The sequence below is a fragment of the Kogia breviceps genome, chromosome X (genome assembly GCF_026419965.1).
Source record: "Kogia breviceps isolate mKogBre1 chromosome X, mKogBre1 haplotype 1, whole genome shotgun sequence".
In the NCBI taxonomy this organism is placed as follows: domain Eukaryota; kingdom Metazoa; phylum Chordata; class Mammalia; order Artiodactyla; family Physeteridae; genus Kogia; species Kogia breviceps.
Genome location: NC_081330.1, coordinates 15,023,947 through 15,038,393, shown reverse-complemented (window position 1 = coordinate 15,038,393; position 14,447 = coordinate 15,023,947). Strand labels below are relative to the sequence as shown.

Genomic DNA, 14,447 nt, shown 5'->3' with positions numbered 1-14,447 from the left:
CGAACATAATGCCACCTACCACAATTATTTCAAAGACTAAATGAGACTAACGTGGGTGGCTGACACTTCATAGGTGCTCAATAAATGTGAGATGAATCAGGATCCAGGATGGCAAACCTTCCATGTGTAAAGGCTGCGCAGACACAACAGTGGGTGGAATTATCACAGGCAGGGCAATACTTCAAAGTGCTCAATGAAACTGAAGAAGCTTGCGCACACAAAAGGCCAGTTTAGGTAACTGTGTTTAAGTTTTAGTTTCCTTTCTCAGTAGATATACGCGGAATGCAAGGCCAGCGACCGACTTACAAACACTGATCAAGCGTGGGGAGGGATCTGAAGGAATGCGAGTAGGTCTTGCCAGGAAAGAAGTTTGCTGCTTCTGAAATGTTTTGGTCTTAGCCACTGGCAGGATTGATCGATTGCAGTTAGCAAAGCGTCTTCTGTACAGCCTGCCCAAGCATCTGTTTCTGTACCTCTGCACAACTGTTGCTCAAATTCACTCTTCCTTTCGAATTACCATCTTTGAAGAGCAAGAGAAAAGTCCATCCAAACCACCCTAAGTATCCTAACAGCTTCCAAGTCCTTTAAAGGAGGGTCCTTAACATTTCCCCTTACCCCCTGCCTGGGTTCAAACTTCAACTCCCAGGGTTCGCCCAAGTCCCTCCCCTTGCCCTGTCATCTAATGAATATGCAAATAATATATAATTGGCAGCCAATGGCGTGGGTGCTGGTCACATGGTGCCCATGGTAGGTGAGCGGACAGAAGTTGTGTGTCGGTGAACAGAGACAGCTCTCAGTCTGGGGCGAGCGCTTCAGTGAGCTTGGACCGATGCTCGGGCGATAGTCCCTGCGGCGGCAGCGGCGGCGGCGGCAGTAGTGGTGGCAGAAGAGAGGAAGGGGGAGGGCCCCGAGGGCTACACACGCTCACACTTTCAAGTTCCCTTGGAGGGAGAAGAGGTGGGGCTGCAGAAAGAGGAGGCCAGGAGCAGTTCCATCCGTCCCGTCCCGTCTCCCCCTCTTACTCTTGCTCCCTGCACCCTGGCTCTGCGAGAGTTGAGGGTTCGGGTGGCAGTACGCGGCAGTGAGGGCAAGAGGGCCAGGAGAGCGGGGACCGGAGCCAGGGGTGCGGGGGAAGATGCCCATCCTGCTGTTCCTCATAGACACGTCCGCCTCTATGAACCAGCGCACTGACCTGGGCACCTCCTATTTGGACATTGCCAAAGGCGCTGTGGAGTTATTCTTGAAGGTAAAGGGAGGGGAGGGGAGAGATGGGGAGAGTTCCCTAGGGATGGGGGTGGTGGTGGATTTAGGTGCTTCTGTAACGTTGGTATCGCCCCTCCTCCCCCCTTCCCTTCGCGGCCCCCTCCGTCACCCCTCGTCCCGCAGCTGCGCGCCCGGGACCCGGCCAGCCGCGGAGACAGGTACATGCTGGTCACCTACGACGAACCCCCGTACTGCATCAAGGTAAAGGGGCCATCCAGGGGGTGGGCCGGTCGGGAAGCGGGAGCTGGTCGGCCTGGGCAGCTGAGCCCCCCCGCCCCCGCCCGAGGCGGTCCTGCGTCGCCCGGCGGGGCGGGCGGGGCGAGGTGGGGGCGAGGGCGGGGGTGAGTGGCGCCTCCGCGGCTTCCGAGGAGCCGCGGCGCCGGGGGTCGGGGAGGGGGCCGGGGGAAGGGCGGCCCCGGGGAGAAAGCTCAGGAGAGCCGGGCCGGTGGCGGCGACTAGCGCAGCCGCCTCGGAAGATGGCGGACATTTTGCTTTTGTATGAGCCGGAGAGGGAGACCGAGGGCGCTGCTGAGATGGAAAGGAGGGAGGGGAGGGAGGAGAGGGGAAGGAGGGCCCGAGACCCGGAGGGAGGCTGCAGGCGGGCCCCCCCCTTCGGGGCGCACCGCGCGCGGTGGAGGCCGAGGGGCCGGACGGAGCCGGCGACTCCGCCCCGAGGTGCTGCGGGCTCGCGCGCGGGTTTTCCTGGAGCCCTGGCTCCGCCCCCGGCCCCTCCTTCCCCCCCTCCTCCCTTCCTTCGTCGCTTCTCCTCCCCCTCTTCCTCCCGCTCCCCTCCCCTTCCTGCTGAGAGCGTGGCAGAGCCGGCCGCCGGCCTTCAAAGATTAGACTACTGCTTTTGCGCTTCTGTGGTCTCTAACCGCCCCCCCCCAATGGAAAATCAGTCCGCGGAGCCAACCTCCCAACCCCCAGGCCCGGAGAAACTCTTCACTTCTTCTCCAGCATCGGCCCGGTTAAGCCCGGCTCTGTTACCTTAGCTACTGTTAGTGTTTCATTGGCGATTCCACCCAAGCCGCGACAGGGTGGGGCGGGGAGATGCAGAGTCTGAACCCGCGGGGACAGAGCTTTTTAGGGACCTGGCCTACCTATTGACATCATAAATTAGGTTTGTGTTAGTCACGTAGGGATTTGTCCAGGGAAAAGAAAGGAAGGAAGGGGAGGACTCGCTGAGCGCGGTTACAATAGTCAAATGCGATGACTCGATCCACAGGGTTCTGACCTACAGGAGAGAAGTAGGGAGCCCTTCACCTCCCTACCCTTGTCCTAATGGTGAGGAGATAAAGAACTGCTTTGCCTGCAGTGGCCCGATAAAATAGAACTCAGACTATTAAAGCAACCTGCATAAGACTCCTGCTTGCATATTGAAAAATTTGAAATACATCACCATAATCCTTGACGTCTTTCGCTAGATACCCTCTTTTTCACAGAATTCTCTTAACAGGGTCGGGGACGCACTGGATGTGTTGTAATCTGTTTTAGCCGAGTGAGGTGTTTGAAAGAATGGAACCTACCAAACTGAATAGTTGGCCATAGAGAGCGTTCCTTCAGAAATAAAACCAGAGAGGCTTTACTTTTGTAACTCGTAGCTTCAGTTAACGGTTTGATTAGTAGGTTCCCCTGAGAACCGGTCTGGTTTTGATGCTTTGTTTTCCATTTTTGATTTATCTATTTAGAAAAATGGAGCAAGTAGACATCTTTAAGAATGCCATAAGCTTTTTAAACATGTCAGTTTCCTACAAGGGTGTGACCATTTTTTCCACATAGAAAAGCAGATGTTTGTCCATCCTAAGTATGAAAGTCCACACCCTTTGAGTACTAATACAGATAAGAACCCACCGTTTGTAGTGTGGCCATTTGAAATAGTTAAAAGGATAAACTACAAAGCAGTGTGCCTTTTTTTTTTCTTGAAAGGAATAACTTAACATTTTCCTGAATGCCAAGGCTCATAGTTTAAACATGATTTTTGATCTATAAAACTTTTATGGCAATATTTACAGAATCTTTGGAAAGGAAAAAGAAAGTCTGGCCGCCTTCTTAACAGCCATCATTGCAGCTTTTTAGCTAGCATTGTAGTCATAGTGTACATATTACTTTGAGTTCTGCCTTTTCCACCTATTTTGTCCTATGAATTATTCCTGGTTGCCACATAGCCTTCATACTTAAAATTTTTAGTGGCTATGTAACTTATCCATGGTATTTTAGAGGCTCCAGATAGTTCTGTGAACAGAGGGGAAAAGTTGAATTTTGTTTTTAGTGGAAATTTCATCTGTCAGCTCTTTTTATCTTGCCATCTTCTACGCTACATTTTTTCCTAAAGTAAAAAACCTTCTTCTAAGTTGACTTTGATCTTTCTTTTCTTATGCAGGGCAGGTATGGGAAGACACTCTGTATAACACTTTCAGTTGCTAATCATGAGGTATCTTCTTTAGTCTTTAGGCTTCTCTAAAGTCATTCAGGTTTTTTCATTTTAATCTTACATGCTGACTACATGTGCTAGGGAATGGTTAATGATCTTAATGATATGCCATATTTTGGTAGCATTTTCTTTCTGTGTCACTCCCTGCTGCCCGCTCCCATCGCTTCCCTCAGCATGTGGTATCTATTTGTTCTTTTCCTTTGAGAATCTAGCCATTTTGGAAGGTCTGAAATTTTAGAACATTTGGTGAATTTTTCTTAAGATTTAGTCTAATCTTTCACTTGCTAATAGCTGGGAGCCACAAATGTCTGTTTTCTGTCACACTGATTATCAAATAGGTCTTTATTTGACTGTCAGCAGGCGTCTTAGTTGCTACTTAAAACTGCACTCTTCGCTAGGAGCCCGAGGTCCTTTCAGCGAAGTGATGTTAGATAGGGTTTTATTTGTTAACTTGTTTTTCTGCAGAATAACGTGAAGTGTATTTTTGCATTTCTCTACAGTTGGAGGGCCATTGTTTATCTCTTGTCAAAGTAACTGCCTACTTATTTCTCAGGTCTTGGTTATATCCAACTCTAAACTCTGCAAAACCGATTTTTTTTCCTAGTAGAAGATTCAGTTCTGCTGGTGGTGTAACAGGCGTGAGTTGTGCATTTGGTTGGAAGGGTTTTTTTTCCTAATAGGCGTGGAACTATTCCCAGTATATCCACTTACAAGCTCTGACAATAAATCTTGTTGTGAAAAGTTACTGTGACTGGAATTCTTCACTCAAGTATAGTGTTGAGCATGTGAATATAGTATTTCACGAAGGACTTAGTAGCTTCTTACTGCATACCCCTTAGGACATGGCTATGTGCTCTTTTAAAATTAGTCATACCTGTTACTTGCAGTCAGCTGGGCATGGATGGAATTAAGTTTGATTTGGGGAACCATATAAAAAGCATATGAAATGCAAGTATTTTGTGCTACATCTGTTTCAAGCGTTGCTTTGTAGACAGGTTTTATACATAGTGTCACAAATGTTAACACTACATTTACACAGTGGTATCTTTAGTGTACACAGCTGGGATGAAGCTTTTTAATATTTTTAAATTTCCAGCGTATCCTTATAAGACTAATACATGGTTTTAAGAAGTGGGGTGGGTTTTTTTTTTCCTTTTCTTTTTTTGGTATAATAGTTCTTAATAGTTTTGGCTGAGGTTCTGCTGTCTTGTATGTTTTGTTTTGCTATGAGTCATAATTTCCTTTTATTCAGTGAATAGCAGAGGTAAGCTTGTCGCTACTGCTAACTGAGCAAACTGAGGGCACCGAGAAGAAAGTGAGCCGGGAGACTGGAGTAGATAATAAGTATTCAAAATGGTTTGATGTTTGGAGCTACTTTCTTAAAGCGATTTCTTTTTTATTGAAGGAAATGCTTTTTTTCTAAACGTAAAACGGAGTCATTTTTCTAGAAATAGCTGAAACACATGTATAAATCATGTACAGACTTTTTTTTTAATAAATAGGGAGAGTTGTTTCAAAGAAATATCCCAAGTCTGTAATTTGAAACAGAGAGCACTTGAAGAAGTGCAGTTTTCCCTTGAGTGTTGCTTTTTCACATCCTGTAGCCAGCCTTGCTTACTGCTGTCGGTGTGCCTTGGTCAACATGTATCGGCAAAAGGCAGTGTTTTGGCGTACAGATTTAAGAAGGAAACCTGTGCTCTTTAAATGATCTGTGTTCCAAGCATTTAGTGGTATTTTTAACTAAGGCTTAACTTTTTCATATGCCCATGAGTATATGTTATGGGGCGTCTTTGGAAAAGGAGTGACTTTTAGGGGAGCCTTTCATTGTGGTTGGAAGCGAAGGAAGTGGTTTTGGGTGAAACAGTGGCAACGTGGCCTGTGCGAACAGCCGGAGGCAATGGAAGGTGCATTGAAAACTCATTCCTCCCCTGATCTTGCTTCCTTTTCACCTTCCTCGTTGGCCATTTGAAGCGTGTGATGATAGTTATTTTGAAATGAAAAAGGGGGAAAGAAATCATCAACAAAATGAAAAGGCAACCTGCTGAATGGGAGAAAGTCTTCTCAAGTTATATACGGATAAGGCGTTAACATCCAAAATATGTAAAGAACTCATATAACTCAGTAGCAAAAAAACTAAACAATCTGATTAAAAAATGGGCAGAGGATCTGAATAGACATTTTTTCAAGGAAGATATACAGATGGACAGCAGGTACATGAAAAGCTGCTTTGCATCACTAATCATCAGGGAAATGTAAATAAACCCACAATAATATCACCACAGGCCTGTTAGAATAGCTATTAACGAAAACACAAGTAACAAGTGTTGGAAAGGATGTTGAGAAAAGGGAACCCTCCTCCACTGTTGGTGGGAATGTAAATTGGTGCAGCCACTATGGAAAACAGTCTGGAGATTCCTCAAAAAATTAAAGAGAGAACTAACGTATGATCCAGCAACTCCACTTCTGGGTACTTATCTGAAGAAAATGAAAGCATTAACTTGAAAAGATATATGTACCGCCACGTTCACTGCAGCTTATTTATCATAACCAAGATATGAAAACAACCTAAATGTCCATTGATGTATGAATAAGGAAAATGTGATATATATACATACAATGGAATATTATTCAGCCATAAAAAAGAAGGAAATCTTGCTATTTGTGCCAACACAGATGGACCTTGAGGGCGTTATGTCAAGGGAAATAAGTCAGACAGAGAAAGACAAATACCATGTGATCGCGCTTAAATGTGGAATCTAAAACAAAACAAAATGAAAACAAAAACAAAAGAAGCTCATAGATACAGATAACAGATTGGTGGTTGCCAGAGGCAGGGGGTGGAGGGTGGGCTAAGTGGGTGAAGGGGGTCAAAAGGTACAAACTTCCAGGTATAAAATAAATAAGTTATGGGATGTGATGTACAGCATGGCGACCATAGTTAACACTGATGTGTTGTATATTTGAAAGCTGCTAAGAGAGTAGATCTTAAAAGTTCTCATAAGAAAAAAGAAAAAATGGTGTAACTTTGTGTGACAATGGCTATTAACTAGCTTTTCTGTGGTGATCATTTTGCACTATATACAAATATCAAATCATTATGTTGAACACCTGAAACGAATACAATGTTATATATCAATTAAACATACATACATACATACATAAAAAGTAAATGCTTCCAGACTTCTGTCCAACCTGTGAATTAAATATAGTTTATTGGAAAGAATTTTAAGAATGAGGTACTCTGCCTGATGGCTCTTTTTCTTTATATAAGAGTAGAAGGAGGAATTAGAACTTTAGGGAAAGCTTATACAGAGAACCCTCCATCGGTCATGTGTACACTACTATGTTTTCCTGCACTTTCGTTTGTTTGTTGTTGTGTTTTGCAGCGAATAAACTTTTTCTTTTTTTAAAAAACATAAATTTATTTGTTTATTTATTTTGGGCTGTGTTGGGTCTTCGTTTCCGTGCGAGGGCTTTCTCTAGTTGCGGCGAGCGGGGGCCACTCTTCATCGCGGTGCGCGGGCCTCTCACTGTCGCGGCCTCTCTTGTTGCGGAGCACAGGCTCAACAGTTGTGGCTCACGGGCCCAGTTGCTCCGCGGCATGTGGGATCTTCCCAGACCAGGGTTCGAACCCGTGTGCCCTGCATCGGCAGGTGGATTCTCAACCACTGCGCCACCACGGAAGCCCTAAAGTATTTCTTGTTAAAAATAGAAAGAAAGGGGCTTCCCTGGTGGCGCAGTGGTTGAGAATCCGCCTGCCGATGCAGGAGACACGGGTTCGTGCCCTGGTCCGGGAAGATCCCACATGCCGCGGAGCGGCTGGGCCCATGAGCCATGGCCGCTGAGCCTGTGCGTCCGGAGCCTGTGCTCCGCAACGGGAGAGGCCACAACAGTGAGAGGCCCGCATACCGCAAAAATAAAAAAAAAAAAATAGAAAGAAAGAAAGGGGGATTTGGGGGTAGAAGACTAGATCCCCGGTCAAGGGAGTAAGTGCTACTTTCACATCAGGTACCAGCTGGGAGATGACTAGGCAGTGCTGTGACAGTTATGGAGTCCTGTGTGTTCTGTATCCTAAACCTGTCTTGTATCCATTCATTCTTATTTGCTCCTCCCTTGTTTCAGCTTTCATCTGGACCATTGTTTCAGCAGCCGCTCAGTTGGTCTCCCTCCATCTCTGCTTGTCACTGATTCTTCACCCTCATCGCCACTAGATTGTTGATTCTTAAAATAAAGTAAATTAAAAAGTCATTCCCCTACTAAAACGTCTTCAGGGACTCCCCATTATATTTCAGAATAAAATCCAAACTCCTTAACTTGGTTTTGCCAACAGTGTCTCTCCGCGCTCTTCAGAGTCACTTCTCCAGACTCACGCTGTCTCTTGCTTCTGTGGACTGTGCTACACTATACTTGGGGCTGAAGGTGACACCAAGAAAGACTTGGCCCAAGGAGAAATTGGAATGGTAAAAGATATGGTCCTAGTCCTCAAGGGTCTTGAGGATAGTCTTTGGAAAAAAGGTGACTGGAGAATGTGGAATAAGATACGGGAGATGTCAAGACAGCGGACTCTTAACCGACAGATTGCAGGTGAGGGAGGGAGAATTGACAGGACCCAGTGATGATTCAGTTTATCCAGTCAAGATTGCAACTAGTTAAGACTGGATCGCAAAAGCCCTTCGAAACCTACAAGCTAGAGTTTGTACATTTCTCCTGGAATGAGGAGCTGCTATGAGGTGGATGTGAAGCCAAATAGGATAAGGCTTGTTGTCTGTGTGCTTGCACGGTTATTATGCAGAAGCGTACTTTGAGGTGGGCTGGGGAGATGAGAGGTGGGGGAGATCTAAAATATGTAGTTGAAATTGCCTAGTTTTGCGTTAGTGCTGGCCACTCGAGAGCTTTTGACTTTGAGGTTAGGATGGGGGTAGGAGGGGTGGCAGAAGGGCAGGGCACACATAAGGAAAGGGCAAATATTGTCCTTTTCCGTTTGCCTTTGCTTCAGAAAGATAACTAGAACTGTTCAGAAGACAGGGTTCTCGGTTTCACGGAGTGTTCCAAAATGGCAGCTGTCCCACATCTCAGGGAGAAATGTGCTTTCCAGAGAAGGGCAGGATTGAAGGACCCTCTGAATGCGGGGAGGAGGGGACAAGGATGAAGAAGGGAACCAACTGGCTTAATTTAAGTACTTAAGTGAAAAACTCTTTGTAAACATGGCTGTCAGTTCCCTTTTACCAAGAGTGTAGATGAGAGATCCAGGCAGTCTCTTTGTGTGCCTATTGGAAGGTTGGAAGGCGCTATCTCCTGGATACAGTGTTCTAAATGGTGATTAGGTTCCCAGACCTTCCTCCCCAGGAAAGCCTATTTAACCCTTAGTGCCACTTAGCCACAGAACTATTGTGTTTGCTATTGTTTCTACTGGGAAATGGAGTTGGGTTTCCAAGGTGCTTTGTTAAAAGCACATCCTTTCCCCCCCTTCTTCCTCGCAACTCCAGGTGGACTAGTGGTCCCAGAGCGGGGTGGGGACACTATAAGAGCTCCAGCAAAGAGGGTGAAGGGCTGAGGTGTCCGTGAGGGTAGGCACGTCATTCATGTCAGATTGGCTGTATTTGCGCTGTTCAGTACAGCGCCCACTAGCCACGCGTGGTTATCGAGCCCTTGAATAGGCGGCTAGTTTGAATCAAGATGTGCTGTAAGTGTCAACTAAACACGGGATTTTGAAGAGTTAGTGCCAAAAGTATATAAAATATCTCATTAACCATTTTTATATTGACTACAAGCTTGGACAATATTTTTGATGTATTAGATGAAATTAAATACATTATTAATCTGACTTGCTTCTCTTTTTTTAATGTGGCTACATGAATATATAAAATTACATATGTGGCTTTCACTATGTTTCTATTGGACAGCAGTATTGGTCTCTATTTTTTCTTAACATATTTATGATGTTCATGTCCTAGAAATTGTTTCTGAAGGGGGGGGGGTCCTCCCTCTCAAAGTTCTGTTTTAAGTGAGCACCTCCGCAATGGAGTCATTTGTGCCTGAAAGGTTATCATACAGTTCAGAGTTGACGGGCTGATAACCCCTGGCCCTGGGGTAAAAATATGAAAGCACCCCATTCTTGTTTGTATTGAAAGCCAGTTTGGTTGCTTAGACTTTTGGATACAGTTGGTGATCCAACTGGTTGGGTTAGAAGTTGTTTTCCCGGGCTAAGTAGAAAAGAATATATATGTGAACTCCTAATGTAACCACAGTAATTCAGAATTCTGTTTGTAATGTGTGGTCACCAGTGGCACAAAGTGTCCCATGCTTTTAGTGCTATTAGAAATATGTACCATATCCCTTATTAGATTTACATAGCTACTTGGCCCAAGAATTCCCAGGAACAGTATTAATCAAGAGAAGGAGGATAAAGGATAAATTCTTTAGCTTGGCATAGTGTAAAACCTAAGAAACAAAGAGGGGTTTGTATCACTGCTCTTGTTGAAGGGTTTCTTGAGGTTCCCTAGCAAGGCCCTTGTCTTATATCATGGGCAGTCATCAGTAGCATTAAAAGGAGGGGGGAGGTCCAAGTGGAGCCATGGGCGGGCTCCCATGATTATTACTTTCTCTAAGCTCAGTCCTCCTACGGGGGATTACGGGAGAGACAATGTTATTTTTTGTTACTGTGATGGCCCCCATTTCAGGAATAAATACCAATGTCTAATTGTGAGCCTGGGTGAGGGTACAGATATGTTGAAGAGCAGCATGTATATGATGTGGAACCATTTTGTAGCCCTAGTTTTAGATCCTCCTAAAACCTATCTTCTAGTCAAAGGTGTTATCTGGCTTTTACAGATATGATTTGACTTATATCTACTTCCTTATAATAATGAACAATAATATATAATAGCTTTCTAATAATAGCAGCTGACATTTATTGAATAATGCTTATGTGCAGGGCAATGTGCCAATGAATGTATAGTGCTTATTTCATTTATCTTCCCAACCAGCCTAGATCACAGGTACTATTATTATCCCCACTTAACAGATAAGGAAACTGGGGGCCAGAGACGTGAAGTGACACAACTGAATAGCAACCCAGGTCTGTCTAAGTAATGAGCCACTTCACTTTCCCTATCAATTAGGGTAGAATATTCCTTTTAATAACTTCTCAGTGGTATTTTCTCATTATGGTATATGTCCTGGAATCATGTGTTTTAGACAGAATTGTCATGCTATTATTTATACTTGCCTTTGACATAACGGTGTTTGATACTAGAGCAAGCACTCGATGAATGAAAATGGTTACTGCTAGTGGTACCATTTTTATTGTTTCTCTGATTCTTTGTAGGTGAACATCATGGTGCATTTGTTTGTGAAACACTTTGGTCTTCGATATCAGAGTTATGGCCCTACTCAGGGAAAGAGCTGGAGTTGTTGGGGCTCTCAGGTGATGGAACTTGAGATAGTTGGGGAGTAGAGGTTGAACACTAGGGCCTAGGCCGAGTAGGCCCTGTGCGAAGAACGGTAGGCTCGAAAAAGCAAGCAACAGGGGGGTTTTTGGCGATCTAATGGCCTCCAGAAACTGATACATCATCTTCACCCTGTCCCTCTCCTGATAACTGTTTCTCTTGTAGGGAAAAGAAAGACAGTCCATATACTCCACAGTAGCCATTTCGTTTCCTTTCATCCACGACCTGCGGGAGAGGCGGAAGCCAAAGGCCTGAGTATGCCATACTGCCTTCGCCGAGTTTTATCTATCAGCCTGTGCCTGATCTAATGGTCCGCTCCTCATTTCAGCCAGATCTCCCATTCTCCTCAAGCCACACCCCTGCCATAGGCAGATAGCTTTTTCCCCCCCTTCCTGCTTAGTGAGGTTGCTAAGGGATGAATTTCAGAGGATTGGAGGTGCTGCCAACTTAGCCACTGGGGTCTTAACCAGAGAAAAGTTACACAAAGGCTTTTGTGCCAGATGTGCCAGATGTTCGTAGACAAAACAGAATTCCGTATCTTAAAACATATGTGCGTGATTATCTTCATATATATGTGCCTGTATCTTCAACCATATGCACCTGCTCTTGCGTTAGTTATATCCTGCCCTGTTAAGTCGAACAGTTCGCTAAACTTAGTACTAAGAGCCAAACTCTGGACTTGCATGTTATTGAACAAAAGGCTCAAAACATTTGTTTGTGAGTAGTACTACTGAGGAAAGTAAATATCGTTGATTGAGGTCTTAGGATTTAGCTACTTGGGCTAATTTCCTGATGTATCACCTCCTCCATTCTGTTTCTCCGCCCCTCTCTCTGATAATTCTTTCCCTCTCTGCCAAATTCGTTCCCTTGCCGAACGCATCCTGCCTCATTCATGATTTCAAAGGCCCCTTCTACTCCCCACTTCAGCTTCTCACCCGGCCATCGCTCGCTGACGACGGGACATCTCCACTTGCCTGTCTATCCTGCCATCGGCTCATAGCTAGCGTGTCCAACAGAGCACCTTATGGCTCTAAAGCTATCCGCTCTTCTATGTTCCCCACCTTTTAGTCCCTCGGGATTGCGCGGTGGACATTATTCAGCTTTCATCCTGTCCTTCCATCTTCTGAGGCCTATCCCTTTGCAATGTCCCGTACATTTGTTCCTTCGACTCAACTTCTGCTGCCAACACTTCAGTCCAGGTCCTGACTTCTAGGCTTTGGCCACTATGACAACCTTCTTTTTTTTTTTTTTTTTTTTTTTTTTTTGCGGTACGCGGGCCTCTCACCGCTGTGGCCTCTCCCGTTGCGGAGCGCAGGCTCCGGACGCGCAGGCGCAGCGGCCACGGCTCACGGGCCCAGCCGCTCCGCGGCACGTGGGATCCTCCCGGACCGGGGCACGAACCCGCGTCCCCCGCATCGGCAGGCGGACTCTCAACCACTGCGCCACCAGGGAAGCCCGACAACCTTCTTATGTAGTCTTCCAAGTGCTTCCCAAATTCCTACTCCCCACCCATACCAACTGCTAACTTTCTAACAAAGGTGGTTTCCTCATATCACTGCCCTGCTCGTAAGCCTTCAGCGACTCCCCAGTGCCTATGGAATCAAGTCAAAATTGCGCAGTCTGCCATTCCGAGCTCTCTAGGACCTGCTCCATGTGTCTGTATAAACGTTATTTCCCATCATTTCCCCACAGGAGCCCTGCCCTGCAGCCAGACCTCTCTCTTCCACCCCCTGAGTTTGTCTCCCCATTCCTGATGCCAACTCTTAGACCATCAGTTACCCAAAGGGAGAAGAGAGAGGGAGCCAGAGGAGCCCGAGGCCTGGGGGAGGAGAGAAAATGAACTGAAAGCATGCCAGCAAGGGTGTGACTTGAGGGGGAGGATGTGGCAGAAGGTGCTTTAAATGCTGTTATAATGATGAGAAGTTGCAGGAGGAAAGGGGAGAGAGCTGGACTCTGACCTTTAGCGGTTGATTAGCCTGAACCAGACCAAGATTGTTTTGATTTAAATTGGCCTCAAGATGCCGGGAAGCCCTGCCGTGTATTTAACTAGTCCCTGTCTGCCTTTGTCTCTGTGGAAGGGAGCCCACACAGCTAGACGGTGGATAATGGAATTCCAGGGAGAATATCTAGTCTTTAATACAGCCATGACATTGGAAAGTTGGGGATCCCTCCTGTTTTATGTCTTGTAGGAGAACATGCAAGATGTTTGGAGCAAAGCGCTCCTTTTTCTTAAAAGTCTACATGTGTATAGATATTGTAAACTCCATTTCATAGCGAAGTTTTTGAGCTATGTGTTAGAAGTCTATTTAAAGTCTTCCTAGGTACTTTCATAAAAGTTAGATTTGAAAAAGTGGTCGCAGGATAGCCTGTCTGGTAGCTACTGATTAGACACATGACCCTGGGCAAGTCACGTAACCTTTTACACCTTTTACCGTGTCCGTTTTCTTATCTGTAAACCGAAGGGATTCGACTAGATTATTTCCACTATTCCTTCTGAAAAAAGTCAGGAGAGAATTGTATAACTGAAAGGCAGGAAGTGGAATAATTCTGGCTGGGACGTCAGGGGGACTGCAGAATTGCTTTTATTTTTTTTATTTTTGGCTGCACCGCATGCCATGCGGAATCTTAGTTCCCCGACCAGGGATCGAACCTGCACTCCTTGAAGTGGAAGCGCGGAGTCTTAACCACTGGACCTGCAGGGGAGTCCCAAAATTGCTTTACATTTTAGAAAACAGTTTCTGTAAGTGGTTAAAGTGCTGTATCACGTACCTACTGGTTAAATCGGTCACTCCATCTTATTGGAGTCATTTCTGTTTGCTTCCAACAGTTTTATGTTCAGGACAGATTCCTAGCAGTGTTTACCTCTGAATAGTGGAACTGACAGTTTGGTGAAGAGACAGACTAACTTTGTATTTCTGTTGGGATTTTTAACAATGAATGTGCGTTACTTTTATAATGTAAAAAACAGCTCATAAAAATTTTTGAGAGATGTGTTTAAAAAGAATTAGTCTGGAGGAAAGAGATGCCATAAGAGTTGAAGAGAGGAGCGAGCAGAATGGCCATTCTAATTCAACTGTAATGTTTGGGGGGCTTAATCTCACTCCTGTCCTTGTGTATTTTCCAAGACCACTTTTGTTGATTTTTATCTTGTGTATGTGTTCATAAAAATATCTCCTATCAGAACCCCAAACCTAAGCAATTGAACATGTGCTCAGCACGATAGCGTTTTTTTGTTTGGCTGGTTGGTTGGTTGATTTTTGGTTTTTTTTTTTTTTTTTCTAATAATGAGTATTGGTCAGTAGCTA

At 45.3% G+C, this 14,447-nt stretch overlaps 1 protein-coding gene across 14 annotated transcripts in view; it reads left to right on the top strand.

The window, feature by feature from the left end:
* Nucleotides 1–763: 763 nt before the first annotated feature.
* Nucleotides 764–14,447, top strand: part of INTS6L (integrator complex subunit 6 like) — a 52,547-nt gene continuing 38,863 nt past the window's right edge. For 9 of the 14 annotated variants that reach the window (XR_010838571.1, XR_010838570.1, XM_059051381.2 and 6 more), the window contains exons 1-2: nt 1,061–1,246; nt 1,387–1,464. Coding sequence is in view for 12 of the 14 variants with exons in the window: in XM_059051381.2 (XP_058907364.1) it covers nt 1,136–1,246; nt 1,387–1,464 (189 nt within the window). In the remaining 2 variants the exon portion in view is untranslated. Of the gene's footprint in view, nt 958–1,060; nt 1,247–1,386; nt 1,465–14,447 lie in introns of those variants that run through there. The other 5 variants (XM_067023098.1, XM_059051376.2, XM_067023099.1 and 2 more) reach the window with 5 other exon arrangements.